This window comes from Chelonia mydas, chromosome 7 (assembly GCF_015237465.2).
Source record: "Chelonia mydas isolate rCheMyd1 chromosome 7, rCheMyd1.pri.v2, whole genome shotgun sequence".
Taxonomy (NCBI): Eukaryota; Metazoa; Chordata; order Testudines; family Cheloniidae; genus Chelonia; species Chelonia mydas.
The window spans coordinates 76,379,654-76,406,884 of NC_057853.1; the positions used below are offsets into that span (position 1 = coordinate 76,379,654).

The following is a 27,231-nucleotide window of genomic DNA, read 5'->3' on the forward strand; positions in this document are numbered from 1 at the left end:
TGCCCCAGTTAAGCTATACCAGTGATTTCTCAGTCTACAGCACCGACTTCTAGTATTCCATTTCTAGAATTTTTAACATTTTAAAGAAATGTGGCTCATCCGTTCTGCAGTCACTGAATTTCAAAATAGCCAAACTGAAGGGATTGTATCTACAATATAGACACGATAAGAAAAGCCAGCTTGGACTGGTCTATATTTTTCATAGGTGGGATTGAATACTGAGAATATTTTACATTCTTATCAATTGTGTTGTGAAAAGTGCAATTATTTGTTTAGGAAATTGATTCAGAAAGAAGACAACCTTAGCATTAAACTATCTGGTCAAATCATCAGATGATCCAATTATTTATAGTCCGGTTACAAGCTTTGCTATTTTAATAGGTCTTATTGTGTCATTAATGTGGGTGTGGGTATATTTTCCAGTATTTTGGGGAGTTAGATTGCTTTGTTTAAAATCTGATACATGATATTAAAGCTTTCAGATTTCAACAAGATGATTGACAAACGTATTTCCAAAAGAAGCTTCTGTGTACTGTATTTGATTTTATAGGCAATCTGTCAACACACACTGCATTCTTATTACTGTCTATTGACACATTTTATTAGGTTTCGTCAGAACAAGAGAAGGATCAAGACTCTTCAGACCAGAAAAGTTTACCTGAGCATCCTGCAGTGGAGGAGACCAAGAAACCCATTGAAGGGCCCCAGCCTCTTCTGCCAGAGGCAACAGGGCCAGTATCGCTGGAAAAGACAGACTTGGTGGAAAGCAGCTCCAACCGTGAAAAGCCCAAGGAGGAAGTTCAGCACTCAGTCTCTTTTTCAAGTGCTTCAGTGCCTCCTGAAGAGGATACCATATTGGAGCCAACAGTCAGCAAACACTTGCACACCCCAGCAGATGCCCCTGATGACAGAAAGCAAGAACAAAGAGGACACAGTTTTGCAGACAGTTTAGAAAGTGAACCCCAAGAACTTACTTTTAATAATTTCCCTGCAATCCAAGTACAGTTACCAGGTCAAAACGACATGGAAGACGATAAATTGCCAGAGATGGCTGATTATATTGCAAACTGCACAGTGAAACTGGATCAGTTAGGAAACGACGACATACACAATGCACTAAAGCAAACGCCCAAAGTTCTTGTGGTACAGAATTTTGACATGTTCAAAGAAAAGGAACTGCCGGGTTCCATTAACGATGATCCCAGTTTTAGTTACACACCACTAATCTATTCAAAGGGTAATCCAGGCATCATGTCACCACTGGCAAAGAAAAAACTTCTATCGCAGGTCAGTGGGGCAACCCTGTCATGTAGTTATCCTTATGGGTCACCTCCACCTTTGATTAGCAAAAAGAAATTAAACAGCAGAGATGAACTGTCTGCAAGCATATCTCAGGCTCCCCATGCCCCCAATTCTGATTCTGTGGCAGTTAATAGACCATCTGTAATACAACATGTGCAGAGTTTTAAAACCAAGAATTCAGAGGAAAGGAAATCTATTAATGAAGCTTTTAAGCCTGACATGTTAAGTAAACCAGATCCCAAGCGTTGTGATTTTTCAAAACATCACCTTAACTCTCTTGCTGAATCTTATGTACTGAAGCCAGATATCCAGGACTGCAAAGATAAAATGAATGAGAAAAGGGCACTGCAGCATTCCCATGTGCCCAGTTTCTTGGCAGACTTTTACTCATCTCCTCATCTGCACAGCCTTTATAGGCACACAGAACACCACCTTAATAATGAACAGACATCAAAGTACCTCCCTCGAGACATGTTCAGAGATTCAGAAAATATTTCTACTTTTGCTCAACACAAACACCAAGAAAAACTTAATTTAAATTATCACCCATCTTTGCATCAGCAAGAAAAAAAGACTGCAGTGGAAGCCTCTTCAGATGATCAGCCTACGGATTTGAGTCTTCCAAAGAGCGTACACAAACAGACTGCAAAGACTCCAGGGTCCAGTCTCGCGCATTCATCAATGGTGCCGCAAGAAAGCAAAAGTATTTCCCAGTTCCACGCATCAGGCAGCCAGGGGGTGAGCATAGACTGTAATCCCAAAGCTTGCCGTGTTTCTCCGATGACCATGTCAGCACCTAAAAAACATGGTGAATCCCTTCACAGGTCCGGAAAACAGCAGAATCAGAGACTTGAGAATTTAAGAAAGATGGAAGGAATGGTCCATCCAATAATAAGCCGCAAAAGTAGCCCCCAAAACATTGGGGCAGCTCGGCCTTTAAAACGGAACCTAGAGGATTTGGACAAAGTCATTTCTGAAAAAAAAATCCGAGCTGTCTCCCCTCTGCACTTACCAAAGGAGGCACCTGCAAAGGAAAAGGTTCCCGACCGAGAGGGCGAAGGCAGCAAATCAGTTCATGGTCTACATTCTGGCAACATGTTGGAAAGCCACAAATTTCCCCTTTCAACCCCTATCTTCACAGGCTTGTACCCAGGAACTCTGTGTGCGGGGTTGAACAGTCGCATCCCAGCTGGATATTCTCATCCTTTGCAGTACTTGAAAAATCAGACTGTGCTTTCTCCACTAATGCAGCCTTTGGCTCTTCATTCCTTCATGGTGCAAAGACAATTTCTTACATCCCCTGCAAATTCTCAGCAGCTCTATAGACACTTAGCTGCAGCAACACCTGTAGGAAGTTCATACGGTGACCTTTTGCACAACAGCATTTATCCTTTAGCTGCTATAAATCCTCAAGCTGCCTTTCCACCTTCCCAGCTGTCTTCTGTACATCCGAGCACAAAACTGTAAATCCCTTTTTCAAAAGAAAAGTATCGGAGGAAAAAATGTTGTTAGCTACATTCCTTTCCCTGTGATAATGTCTTGCAGAATTAGAAATCAATATTTTTGTTAACCAGTAAGTCTCATCCCATGTAGCTGAATGCTTCAAATCTGATTGAGACAAAACGACTTTTCAATTTGTAATTCCAGCTCCCACACCTACTCCCCAAATCATTTCATTTTGCATATTAGTTTTTTGAAAGGTCTTACGTACGTCGAGAGCAAAGATCGGAGCAAACCAATGGAAGTTTAGGGACAGATCGTGATCTCTTTGAAGCCAATGGAAAAACTTGCTTTTTTTTTCAGGGAGTGGAGGATGAGGGTCCTTAGATAGTTCCATTCAGTCAAGGACTCTAGATGAATCTGAAAAAGAGAAGGAGGCAGGGAATACACACAATCAATAGATATGCTTTTGGGGGGTAACTTTCCTGACTTTCAAAGGTTCAATCAATGCAATGTATAGTAAAACTGCAATAGATTCTTCATTTTAACACTATTAGAACAGAAAGGTAAACACTGTTTAATTTGACTGTATATATCCGCTTTGAAAACTATCAGTGTCACATTTGGTCACATAATTTATATAGTTTCATTTGTCCAGTATATCATGTGCTCTTTTTTTTTTTTTTTTTAAATTAAACAGTATCATTTTATCTGCAACTTATTTTAAAGGCTGTGGCTGTCCTAATTTGTGTGTGTGTGTGTGTTTGTGTTTGTAGTTTTTCCAGTTCTTATACTTTTGAGCAGCTTTTTTGGTGGTGACATTATTGTTTACAAACCGAAGCAATTGGTTCAGGCTATAAACATACTGTAGATTATACAACAATGCAACTGATGCAAACAAAGTTCTTTTTTTTCCTATGGTCTGTTCCTGATAGGTGCTGAGCACCTGTCGCTCCCACTGGTGTTGTCACAATGGCTCATACGCTGCTTTACTGGCCACAGAAGCTTTTGGTCTGTGAATTTGTTAACAACTGTATTTACCTTATCTAGGCTGTGAAACCCTCCTGCATACCAGAGAAATAAAGAACAAAATCTTACTGGCAACAAGCTGCTGAGTAACAATGGAGTCCAGAAGACAGATTTGTGGGTTGTAAGAATACGTTAAGAATGTCAAAAAATAGAACAGGAGCCAACCTTTATTTTTTAATCAAAAGGTTTTAAGAGTCTGGTGCCTCGAAACAGGGATGGGATGGGGGCAGGTGCCTCCCCCCACAAGGAAGAATACCACTAAATAGTCGCCCAAGGTTCAGTAGTCTGAATAGTGGGTTAAGCAGTGATGCTCACTTACCCAGCCCCTTCTTCCTAGTTCAGATCAAGTGAAACTCACCCCAGCTAGCACAAAGCCTAAGCATCAGGTAAACCCTATTCAGAGAGCTAGGTTCTCAGCTGGCAAAAATCCGCATGGCTCCGCTGAAGTCAAAGGAGCTGTGATGATTTGCATAGCTGGGACTTAAAGCCTGCGCACCTTTTGTGATAGCCCTCTGCACTCATGCTGAACAACTAACCCCAGTCATTGGGAATAATTTGTAAGTATAAAAAGCCCATGAGTGCAGGTTTTCAGTTTCCATAATGAAAGAACCTTCCTATGCATATGGTCACTTGAGAGCTAAATACAGAAATTGAGACAGAGGTTAAATTTGGAGGTATTTTACAATGTGAAAATGGGTTATGATTTAAACCATCTCAGTTATTATTCAAATGCTGCATGATCAAAACTGTTAAAAATAAAAATGGAAACACCTTGCATGCCACGCATCTTATTAGAACTTCCCAGGATATAATGCCAATTACAATATATGATGGAACATATTTAATATCCATAGGTGGAAACCAGAATTATGAAGTTATCTACTGTTAAAGATCCACTTTCTTCAATTAAATACTTCATATTTCTATGGAAAAACAAGATTTAATTGATCAGTAAACAGACTAGTAGAATCTAGAATATAAATGTGCCAATGCAAATTATTCTGCTATTCCACATACTGTACAGAAAACAAAATCACAAGCTCATTTGGTCACAGGCCATAGCATAGAAGGCATCTCTAGTGAAGTTGCATGAGACCTAAATCATGTAAAAATCGAGGGTTGGGGGGAAATGTATAAACCTATAGCAAACACAAATATGTATGTGCCTGCCATTTAATCAGAAAATGGAACATTTCTCTTATTTGTTTATAATATTCTGTATATCCTGGATTCATGCATTTGTTTACAACAAGTCTCTTATTTCACTTTTGATGACATGTTGGAATTTGATCACAGCATTTTAAAACAATGTTAACACAGTGCAGAGTTGGCGGGGGGGTGGGGGGGGCAGGATTTTTTCCTTCATTTATTCCATGAGGAGACTTGCTGTTTCAGTCTGAGGAAGCTCATAATATACTGGGCAAAACATGAGGACAAATAAAAAGAAATGGTGGCATAACTCCCCAGCAGAAGTCGTACATTATTTGTTTTAAAACTCTTACCAGAAATCTGGGAAATCTTTCAGAAAGACCATTGAATTGTCCATTGGCTGAGAACTACTTTTTTTTTTTAAACTGTCTTAAATGGGGCTTTGTTTGCATTGTTTGAGTTCAAGGGGCCTTATTATTGAATGAAATTGCACAAGCCTTTCTTTGTGCAATCAAAACCATTGTTATTGGTAGGGTTGTAAAGGAAACTGTGGAATCTAATTGGCAATAGAGTCATAAATATATTTACCAAGAACCAGTGCCAAGAAATGTTGCAATTCAAATGCACTATGTTCAAGATTCATTACAGATTCTGAAGGTTGTGAGATTCAATTAAATATAAAAGCCCAGCAAAAACAATATTCGTGTAACTTCTGGTTACAGATTGAGTTTAACTTTAGAAAACAGAACCTAACTGACTTTCGCAACAAAATATATTTCTAGTAAGGGTCAAAATTTGTAATGATTGCATTTCGCAATAGATCTGTCGTATTTATTTAGTTACTGGACAAGATAAGTTCCCATTTGTATCAGGGCATACAAAGTAGTTTGTTGCAACTAAGTATTTACTTTACAACTTATTGAATTGGTGCATGAGTCCTTAAGTACTGTATCTTACTATGTTGATGCGTCTATGAGGTCACTAAAACATTTTGTGTAGTGTGCCTTCAAAGAGAAGGGTTAATTTCTTTAATTCATTGTTCAACATAGTCACTTTTTTTTTTTTTTTTTTTTGTATGTGTGTGTGGTGGTGGTGGTGGTGGTCAGTCAGGTCACAGCTGGTCTTCTTTTACAATTGTCATGATTTTAATGAGAAATGGGAATTATTTCACTTATGTGAGGCCGACAACATTGAAACTATTATCATAAGCACTTACTAAGTGTTTGCTGTAAATGTGTTTGATATTTCACTTGTTCCCCTCTCCCCCAGTTTCAAATATGTTCTAATAATGGCAGCATAATCTACTAGCTGTTTATACTTTTTTACCTTTCATTTGTTGTAAATATTGTACACTTTTTGTGATTCAAGTTATGTAGCCTATATGCTCTGTAAGGTGATTATCTGTATATAGCAAAACGGCCCAGTAATATGATATAGTATCCCATTTAAAAGGTTATTGAGTAACCTTTGCATTAGTTTAAACACTACCAGAAATAAAGCTGAGCCAACTATAAACACTCCATTTTTGTATGTTTTCCAAATTGTACTTATTAATGCTTTTGATACTGTATTATGTGCCAATAGTTTCCCAATCACATAGCAGGCAAAAGATATTTTGTACTTTTTGATCCACTGTAATATTTAATAAAAAAGGCTACTATCTGTTCCCGTTTGTGTTTGATTAATAATTCTGTAAATAGCTCTTATCACAAGGGATTACATATTATCCCGGACGACCTTTCAACCCTTTTATATTGGCTTCTCTTGAGAAAATATCCCCTCCCACTAATGATTAGATTAAAGAACTGGAAGTTCACAGTTTCCTAAGGAGGAAGAGACAGGCATCTTCAAGGTTCCTCCATGGCTGCACTTCTCTCTTGTTAAAATGGGGCTATGGTCAGAAGGGACTGTAAAAATAGTCCTTCACTGGATAACATTCAGGCTCAGTCAATGACTTCCACAATACATTTATTCCATTTGCATTTCAGAATGGGATTTTTCTAACTGCTAGCACTGCAGATTCAGGGTGGCATCTGAAAATCAATCTCTCTTCTTTCTGGCTCAACCAACAATAAAGACTCTGGAGTCAGATGTTAGCTAGGAATTTAGTTGATGACAGTAAACAACCTCTAACTAAAACTCACATTAGTTATATTCCCAGCTGGTTCCAAAAATCATGGTGGCCCTTTAAAAAAAACTGCCTTTCAATAAAATATGCCAGTACACTGTTACATTCCCAGCCTGTCTAGCTGGAAAACATCATTTACTTCTGTGTATTTTCAGCATGTATTTACATTGCAGCCATATACCAGACCTCCTCAGCTTTAAGGGCAAATTCACCACAATGCTTAGGGCCAGTGCATGGTCCCAATTAATGGCTTAAGTGATTCCATGGGCCCTCAGAACTAGAATGCATATCATCCTATGCATAGACTACACTGAAACCTCCCCCACACCCATAAATTCCCAGCACCAAGCAAAAGTGAGCGTGACCTCATCAAAATTCCCAAGAGCTGACGCCACGTTATGTTAGGGCTTCCCTCTCATCGGCTGTACCCTACAGGACGATAGGGTAAAGCTACTGGCAATTATGATGATGACGCATTGCACTCACGTGCCATCTTCCAGCTGAGGAGCGCAAAGCACGCTGCAAACACCGAGTTAGTGGATTGACAGTCTGAACAAAATAAGCTCCCACCCAAAGGAACTAGTTCCGTGCACAGCACAGAGAGTGAGAGAATGGGACCTCATCAATCATCAGTACAACAGAACAAATACTGATTACGTTGATAGCACCAGATGAGGCTGCCAGACGTAGCTCGTGGTTTAAGGAAAACAACCAAAAACATTAGGGAAATGAGAGACAATACCAGAAAGGCTGAGGGTCTAGATGATGGGTGGGTGTAAATCAGTGCAGTTGCACTGAACTCAAAGGAGCTATCCTGGTAGCTACTAAATGAGGGACTGCGTTAACAGCTGACATCAATGCGGAGAAATGTTTTAGATAGGCAGCATTTGTATTTTACATATGGGGGGAGCTGGACTGAGCTGCAAAGGCTTTGTCAAAGTGCTCCACATGCCATAAGCCGCACAGGGGCATCTGCATTTCCTGGGCTCATGTAAATGCTGCAGTTCAGCCCTATGGCCTGCCTGCAGATTTAAGGCATTCCAGTCCTCCCCAATTCAGGCCTCCTGCACAGAAGGGGTGAATATCACTATTCTACAGCACCTGCCAAAGTGCTTAAATATTAAGGAATGACACACACACACACACACACACACAGGATTAGCTATGTAGTTGGAGAAACTGAGGCACAGTGGGAATAATGCCTGGGATCGTCAAAGCCGCCTAAACACATGAGGCATCCAAATCCCATTAACTTCCTTAAGTGCCATTGAAGAATGTCAGTCTAGGTGATTGGCCCCACAGCATATCGTAAATCTGCTGTAGAGCTGGGACCACAATGCAGGCCTCCCCATCATGCTTTAGGTCGATGCCCATCTACTTCTCTTGGGGTGGCAGAGCAGAATGAGAGCACGGGGTAATTTGACCAGCTACACGTCAAATGTTTAAATGGTATGTATGTGGCTACTGGAGTGCAGTGCCCCTCCGCCCCAACTGTGGAGCACAGAGGAATATTTGTGGGGGAGGTGGCGGGTGCAGCGGGGCCTGGGCTACCCACGCTCACGCCCCCCCCCCCCCCCCCGGGATCAGCTCCACCCCAATCCCATTCAATGCCCCCCCCCGGCCATCCTTCTCTGGCCCTCCTCAGTCCAGCTCCACCTGTCTGTCACCCCGCCACACACACACACACACACACACAAACACTCTACACACATACCCAGCCCAACTCAGCCTCTAGCCCTCAGCAATTCCCCCAGCCCCAGTGCTGTGCCCCAGCTCCACCTTCAGCCCCGGCTCGGCTGCTCAGAAATCCTTGGCACTGGAGTAATGGGGCGGGGGTGGGGGAGGTGGGAAGAGAGTCTGTGGGTTTGGGAGGGGGACTGGAACAGTTTGCACACCACAGCTATAGTGTGGCAGGCTGCCCAATGGACCTTAGGTCCCTTTGTCATCTTTTTTAACCCTTTTTAGTCAGTTACATATGGTAAGTTATGCATCAGTGCAATTAATGTGGGGGGGTCCTTCCACCCCACCCCACCCCGGCCGCCCCAGTGAGTCTATGGACCCATTTCTGTGCAGGGCTGGGCCCTTATAGAAAGGGTTTCAAATGTACTGAAACTAGATCACTGGGGTAGCCCATCTGGCCCAAAGTCAGAACGTGTCATGTACTCTATATGGCTGGGATACGAACACCTGCTATGGCAATATAGTATAATACGTTGTTGCTACTGGCCAGGACAGGCACACACCCTGTGCAGGTGTGTCTGGCACTGCTGTTGGTGGTACCTGCGGCATAATACACTGCAGTTTGACTTTCTGCCACTATGGTGCCGCTGCAGTGCTGAGCCTATTACAACCCCTTTTTAATCAGTCAAATATGCAGGCTTGCTTCAGAAGGCTGAGGGAGCCAACGGGACCCAGGGGTTAGTATCTGCGCATTACTAAAGGAACGTCTACATACAGCGTTGCACTTTTATATCAATGTAGTCAAACCAGTGCAGAAGGCTGTGGGGTCAGTTTACGTAATTTAAGAAACAGGTCTAAGCTGAACATTAATAAACCACCCTTCAAATGCCATCAGAGCAGCCATGCAGGGATAGACGCTGCTTAAAGTAACCGGGCACAAGCTTGTGTGCCGCCAAGGCATGCGTTTATACAGGGCTTACAAATTAAATGTTGTCGTTTAGTTCGAAAAACAAAAATCTTTTCTTCGTAAATTACGCAAAACTTATTGGTATTTCTGTTCAGACTGAAGGCAGTATGTCTAGTCCTTTCAGCAGACTGGGTCACAGGAGCTTTCAGCACGAAGCTGGACGCCGCCACTCACTTGTTGCATTATCGCAGGCCAGCCCCTTCACCATGCTGTGGCTCAGTTTCCCCAGCTGTAACTAATGGGTAATTGCTTTGTGAATCTAAAAATGGAAGGTGCTATAGAACGCCAAAGGATTATTATTAGGGTGCTTTACTTCTTCTTTTCAGGGTCAGTACTTTTTGTAGAATGTGCTTAATGTTGATCTGGATTGCTGTACTGACAGGGTTAAAATTTAGTGGGAGAGTAGAAAAAAAAGAGCAAGAGGAACTATTCACGATTCCTGCACAATGTTTCAATACGGCCGTTACCAGTGAACGATGACAAAAGCAGGCACACGTTCTGGTTTGCTCCCTTTTCCACTTGGATTAAGTTGCTGCATTCTGCTGACAGAATAACCCAACTCACCTGAAGTTAAAACTGAGCGTGTCTACACTGTAACTGTCACTTTGGGACTGTTGGCAGCCTGAATGGGCCCTTGTGGTGCCACCCCTTCGCCTTCAGTGGCCGACAGGAGGCGCTACTGCTAAGGCCGGTTATTCAGCATGAAAAAGTTTTTAAAAGCTGTTTCAAACTGCAAGGGCACAGCACCTTTTTCGCACCTTTACTCAGAGCCAAGTTTTCAGGTGGTTGCTCAGCATTAGCTCCCCCTGTGCCTACAGAGGATTGTCTAACTCAAGCACATTTCCCTCAGGACATATGGTCACGGGGTAGCATTTTCAAAAATATCAACATGATCTAGGCTCATAAGTCCCATTTTTAAATCTAAATGAGGCACTTAGGCCCAGCTCCTTAAAGGTACTGGGGCACGTACCTCTCAGTAAGCCTTAAGCACATAAACCTTTCAGCATCTGAGCCATTGGAGCTCAATTCCCATTGAATTTCAATGGCGTTAGTTACCTAGCTGCTTTTGAAAATGCCCTTACGCACCTATCTGCATCCTTAGGCACCTAAATGCCTTTAAAAACTAAGGGATTTTTCACACTGAAATCAATCGGACATAGGTTCTTAAGACCCATTTTCGAAAGCGACGTAGGCCCAAAGCCGCAAAGGTGTGTAGCACTTAAATTACTTTTAGGTGCTTTTGAAAATGTTACCACAGCTTTTCAGAAGTGTGGGCCCAAAGTCAGGCTCCTGAATACATCTTTAGACTGCTAAGTACGTTGGGTTGCTTTTCAAATGTGCTGCTTGCACAGCATTAGTGGGAGTTACGGATACTCAGCACGTTAGCAAATGAGGTCGCCCATATTTAGAACTGGAGCTTACTGCTGGAGCTTGGAGCCTAAGGTTAGACTCTCATTTTTGAAAATCTTGGCCTACAAGTCTAACTGCCCTGGCCCGTGGTTGCCTGACCCAGTTAGGGACATCCATGTTGCAACAGGATTTTCCAGTTAATGCAGACATGACAGCACAGTGTGACTAGCTAGGAACTTTGTCTATATACTCTAAATAACTCCATTTCATCTACTAAACACTCTGTATGTGGCTTTATCAGACTGCAAACGCCATTATGAATGTGGGTGTGTTTTCCTTTTCTCTTGTACTTTTGCCTCCATAGATTGGCACAATTGCTAGCAAGTGGTGTTAAATATTGGTGGTGGGCATCTATTCAAACACAAACACCCAAGCCAGAAAGCGGGCACCTACTCCGAAGAACTGGTTTATCAGGGGAGAGGTCACCTGGCACTGAAGTCATCTGATCGGAATCTGTGCTCAGCTGTTGAGGCTGATCAGGAGGTCACATGGCAGAGGAGACTGGAAGGTTATAACAAGGCTCTGCATGTTTAGCCATGTTCATCAGAGAGAAGCTAGGGGCGGGGGGCAGGGAAGGATGCTGTCTACCTAATCACAGATAACACACACAGAGAAGGGTTGAGCTAGAGTGAGGAGCATTTCATTCAGGGAGGTGGTTGTTTTCTAAATGATCTGGGCTCTCTGCTTAATAGCTTACATAAAGAATAATTGTGTTAGAAACCTTTATTATTGTCTATTCAGTGCATCAATGACCAGCACACACTGATATCCCCCACAGCCTGGCACTGGGGAAGTTTCCAGCAGCATGCATGCTCTGCCACGCACTGGTCCTGCAGCGTTCTACGCCAGGAACCAGCATCACCCCCATGCCAGGTATGGGATGAGATCCTGGCATAGGAGGGTCTTATACCACTAGTTGCAGTTTCCAGCATAGGCCTAAGTACTGCCTGGAATAGTATCAGAGTCTATTTCTGAGAGCTCTCAAAGCTTCCTTTTTAACACAGCGTCTGGTAGTTTGTGCCTATCATCATTGCAATAGTATCCAAAAAATGTTTGAGAATGCTACTGGCAAGAGCATGCTATGCCCAATCATTTAATCACATGCAATCTTTGTTGTCCCTTTAGTTAGTTTAAGAAACTACTGGCTAATTCCCAGTGTTTCTTAGAGTGTGAGGAGCCACAAGCCTCTTTCAGGGAAGCCTCAGGCAAGCAAAATGCAAAGAAAGGAAAAGAGTAAATGAAAAGGTGAGTTCTTAAAAATTTCCTTTGTTGAAGGCAGGACTGGCAATTTCCCAGGAAAAACTAGTTTAGGACACAGGGCATTGGTAAATACCAGCTTAAACCTGGTTTAAACTGGGAAAAGTAATCATCAGTGCCCAGCAATTACAGCAAGCATAGAATAAATCTTTTCAAACTTTGGATATATCCATTCAAAACTGAGGAACAGCCTTGATCTATCCACTACATCAGAGTTGGTCTTCTGCTACAGAATGCTGCATGGCCAGATGGACCTGGACTGGTCGTCCAATGCCGCATGCTTCTATTGCTTAATGCTTCAAGCCTACAGCTTTGCATTATTGTCATTTTCCTATAATCAAATGTTTTCAACTTTTGTTTATATAATATTGAACACTGAAATATGAGTCATGACTTGTATAACTTCCTTGAGAAAATAATGCACCAAAATGTATGTAGACATTCTGATCTTCAGTATTATAACTACATATACCCATATTATGCCCACTGCAAATTCCAGGCCATCCCTGGCTGAAGGCCCTTTTCTGCCCCTTTCCATGCTCCACTTTTAACTTTGCATAGTGGGGAGGGACTGAGAACCTTTACAGTGTTCGGGGAGAGTTCTTAGACAGCTTTTGGGAAACTCAATCAGATGTGTCAAAGAAGGGGATGTTGGGGGGTAAGAGACACTAACAGCACTTGTAGTATGAGCCAGCCAGTGTCACTATGTGTAGCCTTGATATTGTCCCTCTGCTCTGAAGAGCACCTTAGGTGTTGAATTTTTAAGAATAATGAGGATGCTACCCAATAGATGAGAACAAACTCTCCCTACTATTTTCTAATATATTCTTGAGTCTGTGATTATGTAGATCCACTGAGGCTGAAGAATCTGCTGCGGATAGGGTGACCAGACAGCAAGTGTGAAAAATCGGGACAGGGGGTGAGGGGTAATAGGAGTCTATATAAGAAAAAGTCCCCAAAATCGGGACTGTCCCTATAAAATTGGGACATCTGGTCACCCTAGCTGGAGAGTAGCTTTGCTCCCATTCTGTAGCTGAGAGGCAAAGATACCTTCCCACACACCTTAGAGCTGGCTCAAAATGAATCCCAGTGAAAATTAGGTCTATTATATCATAATACCTAACTTTCATATGCATCCCCTAGTGCTTGTTTTCTCCTAGCTCTGTTTATCCTGCATTCATGGACGTGTTTTTCATTTAAAAAATGTTACATACTCCATCTAGTGTTTTACCTGCAGAATGAGACTTTGAAATGTGATGGGCAAGCCCCTGTATGGGGACTTTAATGCCATTTTAAGCAGTGTCCCTTGGATATTTTTTTTTTTTTGGCTGAATAATTTGACCCTTCTTTCTTGCATATAAAAGTACAGGGCCTGTAACTGCTTTGGCTGATTATCTTTTTATAGACATCTTGGAAAAGAATTAGCCACTTCAGAAGTTAATTGGAAATTAACTAAAACACTCCTCCCTGCAGTAAAGTTTTTTAAAACTGGTTCAAAAGAACAAGAACAATCCCAGACTGCGCTCAGGATCAGGCCTATTGTGCTAAGTGCTGTACGGACACATCAAAAGATGGTCCCTGTCGCAAATAGCTTACAATGTAGTCAAACTACACTAAAACAGAGCTGCAGTAACAGGCTGTGCATTTGCCACTTAGCTATCAAAAGCATTCCATCCGGCTGAGCTGAAGTGCCTTTTAAACAAGCTGCCTGGCCACTGTGAAGGCTGAAGTCCTCTGTCTGCCGTCTCCACCTGATGCATCTCCTGGAGATTATCAAAGGGGAGTCCCACTGTAGCAAACCATGGGCTGTTTGTTAGCTGCAGAAGCCAGAGAAGGGCTAGTACTCCAGCCCTGTGACATCTCAGCAGTAGTGCACTTCCCATCAGCTCTCCCAGCTAGCCCATGCTGCAGGTTCTCTTCAGGCACTTGGCTGCAGCAACACCCATGAGATGTGTTCTTCCACATAATGCCCAATCACCTACGGTCTCACAAACATAGGGCCTATGGGAGGGATGCCCCTGACAAGCCTCATGAGACTCCTTGGTAGATAGATGCACCTTCCCTTACCATGTGCACCTGGTGGTGATGGGATCCCCTCCAAAGGGTCTTGAGAAGGCCAGGAAGTTCAGCTTGAAGACTTCACATTGGGCTGGCAGTGTGGTCCAGATAATAGGGCACTAGACTGGGAGTCAAGAGACCTGTCTCTGCTGATGACGTTGCTATATGACTTTGGCCAAGTCACCTCACCTCTGTGCTTCTGTTTCCCCATCTATGGAATGGTGATGATACTTAATCTCCAGTGTAGACTCTCAGATCTATGGGTGAAAAGTACATAAGCGATAGGTGACGATACAACAAATAATAACAATACTAGAGCTAAAAAATTAATAAGCAACCGCCAAACCACCTTTGTTTTTCTCACAAGAGAAAATAAGAAAAATATAACATTTATTATCCATCCATCACTGTTTCATTTTATCAATGACTGCAAAACTAGAATACCTTCCTCTTAATCACACAGTGGCTGGGCTGCTTTCCAGCTGCCTTTATGGCCATATACACAAGAATTTTACAAATCCTTGATTAGACAATTAGCAGACTCAAGGCAATCATTCCTCTGTCTTTACAAAGGGTCCCATCCTGCAATGTACTGCCAGCTCTCCGATCCTTGCACCCGTGTGCAGTGCTCAGGGTCTGATTGCACATGCCAACCAGCTACCTGAGTGCCCTTACATGCTGCCTTAGCATGGGTCCCCAGGCATATCTCATCCACCCACAGCCTGAAGTCTGAGCACTAGCTTGAAAAAAGCAAAAGTCCATGCGGTGACAAATCACACGTGGCATCAGAGACGTTGATGTATGAAACAAATGATGATATTCTGTGGTGCACATCTGAGAATGTGTGGAAAGGGAAGATGCTAGGCTCTCTGTGCGGCTCAGCTACTTGGGTGCCTTTTCGGAAAAGTGCAGATGTTATTCTGCTTTTCTAAGGTTTACATAAAACTAATGTTCTTAAAGTAATATCCCCTCAGACCACTTATATGACCCTGCAAAATTAACAGCATTTTATGTTGGAATTTATATAGGGCCTTATAAATACTAATGAATTAATCCTCCCTATAAGGTAGAGGGAGATCACTATCTCTATTTACAGATAGGGAAACTGAGGCTAAGAGGTGCACTGACTGGCCCCCGTTCACCCAGCAAATCACTGGCAAACCTGGGATGAGAACTCAGGACCTTCTGACTTGTGAGCTGATGTTCATTTCTCCACTGCCTCCAGTCCTCTGACTCATGGAGCACCCCTCTGGGAGAATTTTTGGAAATTGTTCCCACTTTTCTTTGAAATTCCTCAAATACCACAGAAGGCAGCGAGGCTTCTGTGACTAAACTAAGTCACTTGGCAGTGATGGTCTGAAACTAATCCCACCCATCAAATGCTTTTTGTACTGATATTTATACAGTGAAACCTGATGTCTGGTATCAAGTCAATAAAAGGGATGATGTTCGGTAATTTCAGTGCCAAATTTACTCTGTCTTAAAATAGCGAGGTTGGGAATTCGAAATATTTTTTATTACTCTATCCCCGTGAGATGGAAAAGCAAACAATACCACCTATTTATTTAGGGCCTCCAGTGTTTAGTGCTCTGCTGCCACAGCAATAACGAAGAGCGATTAACAAACTATTCCCAGAGAAGCATGGACACTAATGTTGCTAGTGCATCAGTAAGAATGTAAATTGAACCGAGTGAGGATGAGTTGAGCTCCGTAAATAACACAAGAAGGGAAACCATTAAAGTTTGCAACTGGGAGAAGAGGCCACAGGTGGAAGGAAGTGAAATCTTGTTTTTATTTTCCTACATGAATATGAAAAAAGGAGAATTAAAAGAAATCAAAGTCAGCATAGCTCCAACAGAGCTGCATCGCCTTTACATCATCTGAGGATCTTGCCCTAAAACTATACCAAACCTTCTTGGCTGTGTAAGGAAAGTAAGCTTTGTTGAAGGAACAATTTAGCTTAAACATTTCTTTTGGCTGAGAACGCATATCAATTGTGTATTTCAGACTCTGATGCAAAGAGAGAAGGCCTGTTTGGAGCCCATACTGATACACCACTCAGAAAGAAAACCACAAAGCTACATTAACCCTTCACAGGACTGATATTAGGCACAGGCACTGCCACCTACTTAATCAACTTTCTTCTTACTAGGCCTCTTTATATCTTCACTCTCCTTCTGTGGACAACAGACAGATTCTTCTCCTCTTTGAGTTCCTTGTGTCTCCTTCCAGCTCTCTCTACCACGAGCACTTTCCCTTCCCACTTCTCTGTGTAAGCCTCCCGAGTCCCACCAAGTCACACCTTTCCAGTGCTGTCGCCGTCCCCATTCCTGTGCCTTTTCCTCACCTGGTCTCTCTTGCTGCTGCCTTTTACCATAGCATCTGAGCACCACTCCGTCTCGAATGTGGTCAGTCTCTCCACTCCATAAGTACCATTATCCCCATTTGGGAATGGAGAACTGAGGCACAAGGAGTAAGAATATCACAGGTATTCAGGCAGCTAACAACCAGATTTGCAGGTACCCAAATACCTTTAGAAGTCTGGGATGAAGTAACTTGGAACTCCGTGGTGGAGTTTGGAATGGAACCTATTACTTCTGAGCCCCAGCCTCGTGCCCGGACCGTCCTTCCACTCTGCTTTCCATACCCAATACTTGGTGGAAAAACACTTACAAAACCTTTCTCCTCTTTGATCGTTCCTCATCGGGGTAAGAAAACTAGTCAACTTTGTTATGGTTAGTGCATGAAAGGGCCTGGCAGCTGAAATAACTTGGCAGCTGATTAGAACTCTTGTAAACACGCAAACACAATGAATTTCAGTGACGTTTAGCACTCTAGAAACATTAATGAGACACTGTGAGGCACAGCAGCCAGCATTACAGCAGTGTTCCTGTGCTGTAGATGGGGAAACTGAGGCACGGGTGCATAAGGTGACTTTCCTAAAGTCAAACAGTGTCTCGTACATGGAAATGAGATGAGAACAATGGAGTTCCTGTCTCTTGTCATAGATCTTATTCCACTGGACGATACCGCCTCAAGCATTCTTAGAAATACAAGCATGAGGAAGGGGGGAAATCAATGTGAGTAAACTGGGAATGGACATTGTTTGTAGAGTGAAGCATTATTTATTACAAACACAGTGGTGTAAGGAAAACAATCAAGTACTTGACAGTGCCATTTTGGAGTACAACCCAACAATGAATGAGCAGTTCATTAAAGCAAGAGGCTTTGCACCATTAACAAGGATGCGCCAGAGTCGGTAACAGTGTGTTACACACCAGATTAGTGCTTAGATTGTTGTTCCTCCTAAAGGCAGGAAGGCTCTTACCACCTGCAGTAGCTGAATTGTGTGGGAAGATGTCTTTTGTCTGCAGCGCAGTGCTCCATCAGCTCAGACTTGCAGTTTTGTTACCTTGTGTTAACCCCCACCAAATCCCACTCCTTCCCGTCTGGCCAACTAGTTTGTCTCACCAGTTCTAAATGCTCCAGGGCAGGGACTTCCACTTGCTATTTATCTGTACAGAGCCTAGCAAAATGGGGACCTGACCCGATTACGGCCTCTAGGTGCTCTCGCAATATTTAACTATAAGAAGTTATCCCTGGGCATGGAGAATTTTGGCCATCATAAACCTCCCCAGCTGCTGCTCCCTGCACGTAGAGGAGAGCACAGTGTTCTTCACCTCTGTACACCAGCCCAACTGTGCTCTACACAGCCTTTCATGCCTGAACATGGATTCTTCCTCCTCCCCCTGTCCTAGGGCTGGAGCGAGCACCCTTCCACATCTATCTCTTCTCAGAGGGTAGGAGGGAACACCCTCCACCAGTAGAGATCTCTGGCAAGGGGTTAGAAGAACACTTTTTGCCCCCAGCTATTTCTGGTCACAGGGACAGAAAATAAATAAGTGAATTAATTTGTTGCTTGCAACTCTAATAGCAGGACTAGCGCAGCTCTGAGGGCTGACCCTACACCACTGGCGTAAGCAGGAGTCCTGCCGTTGACTTCGCTAGGGGCAAGATTCAGCTGCTCCTTGCTCTGTGCCTGCAGCAGCTCTAGCATGGGGAAGGGGGTGCTCAGCACTAGCGCCACTGTAATAACATGAAATCAGCAGCCTGGCCCCTATAACCGTATGGGGTGACAGACAGTACACACTGATTACAGTTTTGGGGGCTTCTTTGGCTTGCAAAAAAGCTGCTTTTTCAAATGTCCACAGAGCTGTAAAATGAGAAATAAAGCCATTTGTTTCTAATTATAGTTGGCAGGCACTCACACGCACACAGCTGAGGACTACAGCAGGCGATATTTTGCTTGTGATAAAACACTTGACCTCGTAAGCAAGAGGCAAGGGTTTCAATACACCCCTTCCTCCCATTCCAAGTGGACAAGGAACAAACAGCACAAAAAGATTTTGTAAATCTTCTGCTTAGATTTACAAAATGGTTGGTTACAAAACAAGAGACAGAATATTTAGTGGATGACTTAGGCTTGCCTAGGGCTGGTCAAACAAGGCCAACGCCTTGTTTTAAAATGTATAGTACTGTATGTATTCCGGTCTAATACAAACAAAACAAAAGACCCATACGGTCTACTGAATTCACAATGGCACATGTGACTGAGACCCAGTCATTACCTAGAAAACCAAAGTACCTTCCAGTAGTGACTGGAAGTCCTTACCACCTCCTAGCCTATGTGAAATGAGTTGGATGTTCAATTCAGTTCACAGGGGACAGGTATCATCAAAATCAATACTTTTCTTGCTTAATGCATTTAACAAAAAATTCTACAAACACCAGGGCCCAGATACTCAGATGGTCTAAATTGGCATGGCCTCTTTGAGGTCAATGATACTGGATACACAGAGGTCTTTGTGATCAATGATCCTTTGTCAATTTGTACCTGCTGAGGGTCTGGTCCCAAATTAAAGCTAGGTTTCAGAGTAGCAGCCGTGTTAGTCTGTATTCGCAAAAAGAAAAGGAGTACTTGTGGCACCTTAGAGACTAACAAATTTATTTGAGCATAAGCTTTCGTGAGCTACAGCACACTTCTCTAAGGTGCCACAAGTACTCCTTAAATTAAAGCTAGTTAAGCCAATTGACAATATGCCAAATTTCAGATCAGTTTTAAATTAAACAAATAAACAAGTCTCCTACCACCAAAGAAAGTAGCCTAAAGAAACACTGTTGGTGCAAATCATCCATTTCCACTGGTAGTTCTGAATTTAGAGGAAAATGTTTTTCATTATGAAGAACACTTTGTTCTAGTTAAATGTAGATAGATAGATAGATAGATAGATAGCAGGGCTGTCAAGCGATTAAAAAACTAAATCGTGATTAATCACAGAATTAAAAAAATTAATCGTGATTAATCGCCCTGTTAGACAATAATAGAATACCATTTCTTTAAATATTTTTGGATGTTTTCTACATTTTCAAATATATTATTTCAACTACAATACGGAATACAAAGTGTACAGCTCTCACTTTATGTTTATTTTTATTACAAATATTTGCACTGTAAAACACAAAAGAAATAGTATTTTTCAATTCACCTAATACAAGTATTATAGTGCAATCTCTTTATCATGAAAGTTGAACCTACAAATGTAGAATTATGTATAAAAAAACGCATTCAAAAATAAAACAATAAAAAACTTTAGACACTACAAGTCCACTCAGTCCTATTTCTTGTTCAGCCAATCGCTCAGACAAACAAGGTTGTTTACATTTGCAGGAGATAATGCTGCCCGCTTCTTGTTCACAATGTCACCTGCAAGTGAGAACAGGTGTTCTCATGGCACTGTTGTAGCTGGCGTCACAAGATATTTACATGCCAGATGCGCTAAAGATTAATATGGCCATTCATGCTTCAACCACCATTCCAGAAAACATGCATCCATGCTGATGACCTGTTCTGCTCGATAACAGTCCAAAGCAGTGCAGACCGATGCATGTTCATTTTCATCATCTGAGTCAGATGCCATCAGCAGAAGGTTGATTTTCTTTGTTGGTGGTTCGGGTTCTGTAGTTTCCGCATCAGAGGGTTGCTTCTTTTAAGACTTCTCCACACCTCATCCATCTCAGATTTTGGAAGGCACTTCAGATTCTTAAATCTTGGATTGAGTGCTGTAGCTATCTTTAGAAATTTCACATTAGTACCTTCTTTGTGTTTTGTCAAATCTGCAGCGAAAGTGTTCTTAAAATGAACAACATGTGCTGAGTCATCATCCAAGACTGCTACAACATGAAATATATGGCATAATGCAGGTAAAATAGAGCCAGAGACATACAATTCTCCTCCAAGGTGTTCAGTCAGAAATTTAATTAACGCATTCTTTTTTTAATGCGCATCATCAGCATGGAAGCACGTCCTCTGGAATGGTGGCCAAAGCACAAAGGGGCATATGAATGTTTAGCATATCTGGCATGTGAATACCTTGCAATGCCGGCTACAAAAGTCCGATGCGAACATCTGTTCTCACTTTCTGGTGGCATTGTAAATAAGAAGTGGGCAGCATTATCTCCCGTAAATGCAAACAAACTAGTTTGTCTGAGCGATTGTCTGAAAAAGAAGTAGGACTGAGTGGACTTACAGGCTCTAAAGTTTTACATTGTTTTGTTTTTGAGTGCAGTTATGTAACAAAAAAAAATCTACATTTGCACTTTCACAATACAGAGATTGCACTACAGTACTTGTATGAGGTGAATTGAAAAATACTATTTCTTTTGTTTGTCATTTTTACAGTGCAAATATTTGTAATCAAAAATAATAATATAAAGTGGGCAGAGTAGACTTTGTATTCTGTGTTGTAATTGAAACCAATACATTTGAAAATGTAGAAAACATCCAAAAATATTTAATACATTTCAAATGGCATTGCATTGATTAACAGTGCGATTCATTTTTTTGAATTAATCGCAAGTTAACTGTGATTAATCAACTGCCCTAGCGGATAGATACTCCATCTGCGTTAGGCCTGAGTAATTGGACTATGTACAGCAGTAGAGGGAATGCAGAGCTGTTGGACAAGTAAAATGCAGCTCCCCCAAATGAATGCCATTGAATGGGCTGCTGTGCAGCATGCCCTGCAGCTATGATGGAAGAACAGCCTCTGTTCTCTCCACCCTAGCGGCAGCATTGGCTAGACCTTGTTTACCCTCATAATGGCCTTCTGAGCAGGCCTATCCGGGGCTTGTATGGGGGCCCTCCCCGCTGCACAGAATGAGTCCACAGACACCTCTTTTTGGCTGCTCTGCCTGCAGTCCCCGCAATGCAGCTTTTGGTCTTCAGCAGCACAGGGGATCTTGGCCTGCCCCCTGCACAGGTGAATGTGGCAGACTTGCTTTGGATCTTGTGACGGGTGGCTAAAGATATTTTCCTTTCACTCAGGCATATGGAAAATCAGGATTTCAGGCAGAGTCCGATCTTTAGTTGGCGTACACTGGGGTAGCTGCACTGCAGTCAATGCGGTTAGGCTGATATATACAGGATGTAGATCAGGCCCTTAATTCAGTGGAATTGTGCAAGTCTAACACTGACTTTGCCCAGCCACAAGGTCAGCCCAAAGATGAGGCTAATCATATCAAAGCTATTTTTTGCAAAGTCAAGAGGTTAACCTGGCAGCCCCAACAGGGTTTGGTACCCATAAGCCCTTTTCCTCTACGAGCCTGTGACGGCAGCTGATTAGTGACCCAAAACCAGCTCCTTTAAAACAAAGTATTATTAATTTCCTCACCTGATGGCACATAGTACTCAGAACAAAACAACAGGCCGATATGCATATTTCCCCTGACCTAAATCTTAATCTTTCCTTGCAAGCTCTGGTGAGTTCTAGTCAGCCGAGTTACCTCCACCTCTGCATTGCGAGAGAGCACCTGCTTTACTGCAGCATGCTCTCTGGGTCTCCTTCCATCCCTGCCAGTGCACATTTACACTCCCTGGGTAGCCCCCAGCAACTCACTCAACCATCACCCACTTCTTCCCGAGACCAACATCACTTTAGGTTTTAATATCTCCTTTGATCCTGGGCTCAGGGACAGGAAGAGTAAACCTTGCTCTACTAGTTGAAGCCAAGTAGGAATTATTCCCCAATCAATAGCTTCCCCGTTGTTTCTTCAAGGACCCCTATGGACTACACTTTATCCTTGCCAGTTTCACTTCCTGTTTGTCCCCCCTCCCCACAGCCTCCTTTTGATTTAATTCTATGCAGGCAGGCAGGATAATTTCACAGGTAAACTGAAGTGCATTGGGTATCAGTGTTCTGAAGCTTTCCCATGACAGTTCAGCTGCCCTTGCTATTTAGAGGCATTTCTCTCAGGCTAGACCTATTGCTCTTGATCTCTCCTGTAACCACATGTCCCACAAATTATACGGTCTCTAATTAGAAATCTTTGATGTCTCCAAAGTTACCAGAATTCTCAGCTCTAATTTATCTATTCCCTCTTCTTTTTCTTCATTTTGGGGAAAACTAACAGCAGCTCTCTGCAGTCTCTTTCTGTCTGGGGGTCACCATACTCCAACACCTTTGTCAGCTGTTCCAGTGCTTCAGGCATTATTCCTGACAACAGTGTCTCTCTCACTCATCCTTTTCCCCCAGCGTGATAGTAAAAAAGCTTTACCTTCATTTTTTTCATCTTGATCCCCATGATCAGCTCTGTATACAGAATCAATGCTTGCTTCCACCTCCACCATGCTTGTGCAAGGTTTGTTTGTGTCTGGAAATCCACTATTGGCATTACTAGTGGTGTGATTCCTTCCATGCTGCCTGTTTGCTCTCTTTCTAGGTGATGCTTTGTTTTCCTGATGACCATCCTCTCCTTGCTGTGGCTTTCACTAGATTGACCAGTGCCACCATGTTTCTTGTACCACTTGCTGGGTAACACCAAGAGGACACCATGCTTCTAAAACTAAACTGGTTCTTTAGTAAGAGACGTATTTACAGAGGTGCTGGAACTGCAGCTAGCTTTCAAGCCACGTGCAAACAGACTTCCTCCTGGCACCTGTGCCTCCTCCAAACTCTTCCCTCTTGCCACCTGTGTTCCTGCTTCCCAGTTCAATGCAGGTTGCTACAGAGCAGAAGTGAAAGAAATTTGTGCTGATTTGCACACTGCTTACTTCTCCTGAATGCAGGGAAATATTTTTCTGCACAGATCATTTAAAATAAACAGTGCCATGATAAAAAGATGACATTCAGAGCAGGAACAACTTGAGGCTGAGATTCACCCCTGTGCTGTGGACCAGCACAAGATCTATGTACCATTTGTGGCCCAGATATGCTTCATTTTGAGAATTTAAGTGACGCTTAGGCCTTCTGCCAGCTTTCTGCACTAGGTGGATTTCCCCAGGGCATCTCGCCAGCGAGTACTCTATTCACTTCTGTGCCACCCTTTGGGGCTGATATAAGTGCAGCAAGATTGGTTATTACAGTCACTGTATAAAGATTCCTTTTCTAGCAAGGAAGCCAGTCAGTGCTTTTCAAGGCATCAAGAGGCATTTATGAGCACTCACCTCGCCTGAACCATGCACTGTCTATGATGTAATACAGTGGTTCTCAGCCTTTTGCTTTCCGAGGCCCCACAACGTGCTATAAAAATTCCACGGCCCAGCTGGGCCAAAACTGTTTTTCTGCATATAAAAGCAAGGGCTGGCGTTAAGGCGTAGCAAGCAGGGCAATTGCCTGGGGCCCCACACCACAGGGGACCCTACAAAGCTAAGTTGCTCAGGCTTCAACTTCAGCCCCGGGTGGTAGGGTTCAGGGCCCCAGGCTGCAGTCCTGTATGGGGGCGCTTCGGCTTTCTTTCCTGGGCTGTAGCGAGTCTAATGCCAGCCATGTCTGGAGGATCACCTGAAACCTGCTTGCTGCCCCCCACCCCGGCCCCACTGGGTGCCTTGGACCTCTGGTTGAAAACCACTGATGTAATACATGTAATGGTAAGGTCCCTAGCGCTGAAGAAGTCACAATTTAATTGATAGAGATATTACAATGAATAAGGGCAATGTGTGTGTCTGGGGGAAGGGGGAATTAATGAGGTGACAAAATAATGTGTGTAGGGAAGAATTATTGGAAAGCTGTTTGTCAGAGAGAGAGAGAGAGAGAGAAAGCGTATGCGCGCACATGCTGATTTTAGGCTGCCATCACTTCACTGCAGCAAATACCAAGCCCAGCCCCCTCCAGGCCCTCTGCACCGCCCGCCTCCCCCAGATCACAGAGGAGAAGGCACCGCCAGGGCTAGGGCTGCAGCCTTTCCCCCTCACTCACCATAGCTGTGCTTGGTTTCTACACCAAACCCAATCTGGATCTTGCCAAAATTATCCATGGTCATCATCACATGGGGCAGCCAGGGGTACGGGGCGAGGTTCTGCCAGCCAGACATGCAGTGGGGGTAGGGAGGGCACAGATTGGTGGCGGTGGCAGCAGTAGCTCCAGGGGGAGGGGAGAAAAGGTACAGGCGGGATACAGCAGGCACTGGGAGCTGCTGTTCCTGTACACCCCAGGGAGGCATCATGGTGGCAGCAGCTGCTCACTCACACGTGGGTCACTTCTGGGTTTATATCCAACACCAAGATGTCCGCTGTCTTTCTCCCTGACCTACTGGATACGTATCATAGCCAAGGGAAGCCCCGCTTTGCCCTGGCCGGAGGGCTCTGGTTCCAAGGGTGTGTATGCTGTGTGACTTCGACTGGCCAGCAAAGGAGGATTTGGTCCAGGTGGGCATGTGCCTGTGTCTGCTCATTTGAAAGGCCACGAGGTGGCAACAAAGGGACATGGATTGTCTGAATTGCCCAGATTTGGCCACAAGAAACAATTTGTAGCCCCAATAGTCGCATGTCGCCAAGGGCCTTTCAAAAGCAGCCCAGTGAGGGGGAAATTGCCAAGGTTTTAATTTAATTCTTGGATCTTTGCTTGGTTTTGGTCAGCCACTGGGAATGCCACAATGGAACTGGGTGGTGGAAAACTAAGCCAAATGCAGTGAATTTTCAGAGGGAACATGAAGGAGGTAAATGAGTGGCTAAGTGCCCTATGAGAGGTTGGGCTGTTCTAGGCCTCGGAGGCGGAGTGAAAAAGGGACAATCATGAATGGGAGGCAACAAAGGGAGAATGAAGGCCTGTGAAACTAGCAGAGCAAAGGAGGAACCTTAGGAGACAAAAGATGGGATATAGGCAGATGTATCAACAAGCTTGCCAAAGCTGGTTAATGTGATAGAATGTGTTCATGAGAGCTGTCGGTATTTCTTTTACCCTGCCGTGAGTTGCTCAGTAGTATAGGGATGTAAAATCAGCCCAATGCATTTTTTAAAATATAGATCAAATTTTCCTTACACTGATTGCTGAATCACTCATTCAAATCATTATACTAACTTAATGCATAAGAAGATAGGGTTATTACGTGACCTCATTTACATGTATTGTAGAGTTAGTTCAACTTTTAGCTCCAATGTTTGCTATTTTGGTTGCGTTAATGAAAGCACAAGAATGTGTTTCAATCACATACTATTCAGCTGGCAGCTAACCAAAGGAAATAGTAATGCTCTTGATGGCACTTTTTAAAATAGCAGAGAAACCATCTCAGACAGAAATTAACTACCCTGCAAGATTCTGTGGTCCATAACATTCTTCCCCAGGCTCCAAGACTTTAAAGTAAGATGAAAGTAATACTTTCCATAAAAAGTAGTTAAACTAGCATACAAATTTTTCTAGTTGTAATTTTGAGTGTTGTACCAAAACAGAATAGTTATATAAGCATTAAATTATACATTAAAGAAGGCTGATAGACACCAAATTATAGAGCTACAGTAGAAGAGTTCAGATACATAGATAAAAACAGCTATTAACATTTTTTGTTAAAGATTACCTGCAAAGTGGGAAAAATTCTGTGTGCCATTTTTTCATTCCATCTGATGTATATAGTTAAATCTTCTCTTCCTTTCATCCCTTCTCCCCACCCCCCAAAAATATATATATGGAGAACAACTGGAGATGCTGCTTGATTTTTACTTTAATTGCAAGTATCAAGTCATGTCTTCTCTGTTTTTGCTGCAGACTTTAGAAGGTCTTTCCTTAGAAGAGCGGAGCGGAAGTTGTCAGTCCTCAGCTAAGAGGGTGGTGAGTTGAATCTTTCACTAGAAATGTTTTTCTCTCAACAGTTTGTTAGGTGTTTGAGGTAAACCAGTAAACAAAAACAAAACAAGATTTGCAATTATCCTGCATAAATATTGTTTCTCTTCTCAATTGCTCAGGTTTTATTCCCTTGTTGATGTCATCATCTTACTTATTTTCCAGACATCTACAGTCTTGGAGGAAAAGCAGCCTAGACAAGATTTGAATTTCTAATGTAAAAAACAATCACTACTGAGTGGCAAATGTTGATATTTTTAAATGGTGCCTATGGTACGTTTCCAAGACTATATATAGCCAGTAGTTGCACAACTACCTTTAGGGATACATTACAAGCAAGGAAGTGAGAACAATACTATACAACATGGCAGATTGTGAGTCATTTTAATCCTTAGAGCAGTGAGAACAACTATATATGTCCCCATGTTCTAGTCCTTCTTCTGCCCAGCAAGAGGGCGACCTCTATGCCCATTCCTGCTCCCTCCCTCAGATCAGTGGAGATCGCCATATAGAGAGCTTCAACCATTTCAGCTTCCAGCAGCAAATGCATTGGAAAAGCTTTGGCGAGTCAGCCATGAATCCTTAGCTGGCTGCACTCTACTATCTCCTGCTTAGTTTTCATCCCCAGCAATAGCCAGGAAGGTAACAGACTCCGATCCAGAGCCCGTTGAAAACAATGGGAGTCTCTCCACTGACTGTGA

At 42.9% G+C, this 27,231-nt stretch overlaps 1 protein-coding gene across 5 annotated transcripts in view; it reads left to right on the plus strand.

The window, feature by feature from the left end:
- The window catches only part of ARID5B (AT-rich interaction domain 5B), a 148,059-nt gene extending 141,473 nt beyond the window's left edge, over nt 1–6,586 (plus strand). For all 5 annotated transcript variants that reach the window (XM_007054838.4, XM_043550928.1, XM_037904609.2 and 2 more), the window contains one exon: nt 607–6,586. In XM_007054838.4, the coding sequence (XP_007054900.2) occupies nt 607–2,769 (2,163 nt within the window). In that variant the 3' untranslated portion in view covers nt 2,770–6,586. The remainder of the gene's footprint in view (nt 1–606) is intronic.
- The last annotated feature ends 20,645 nt before the right edge of the window (nt 6,587–27,231 follow it).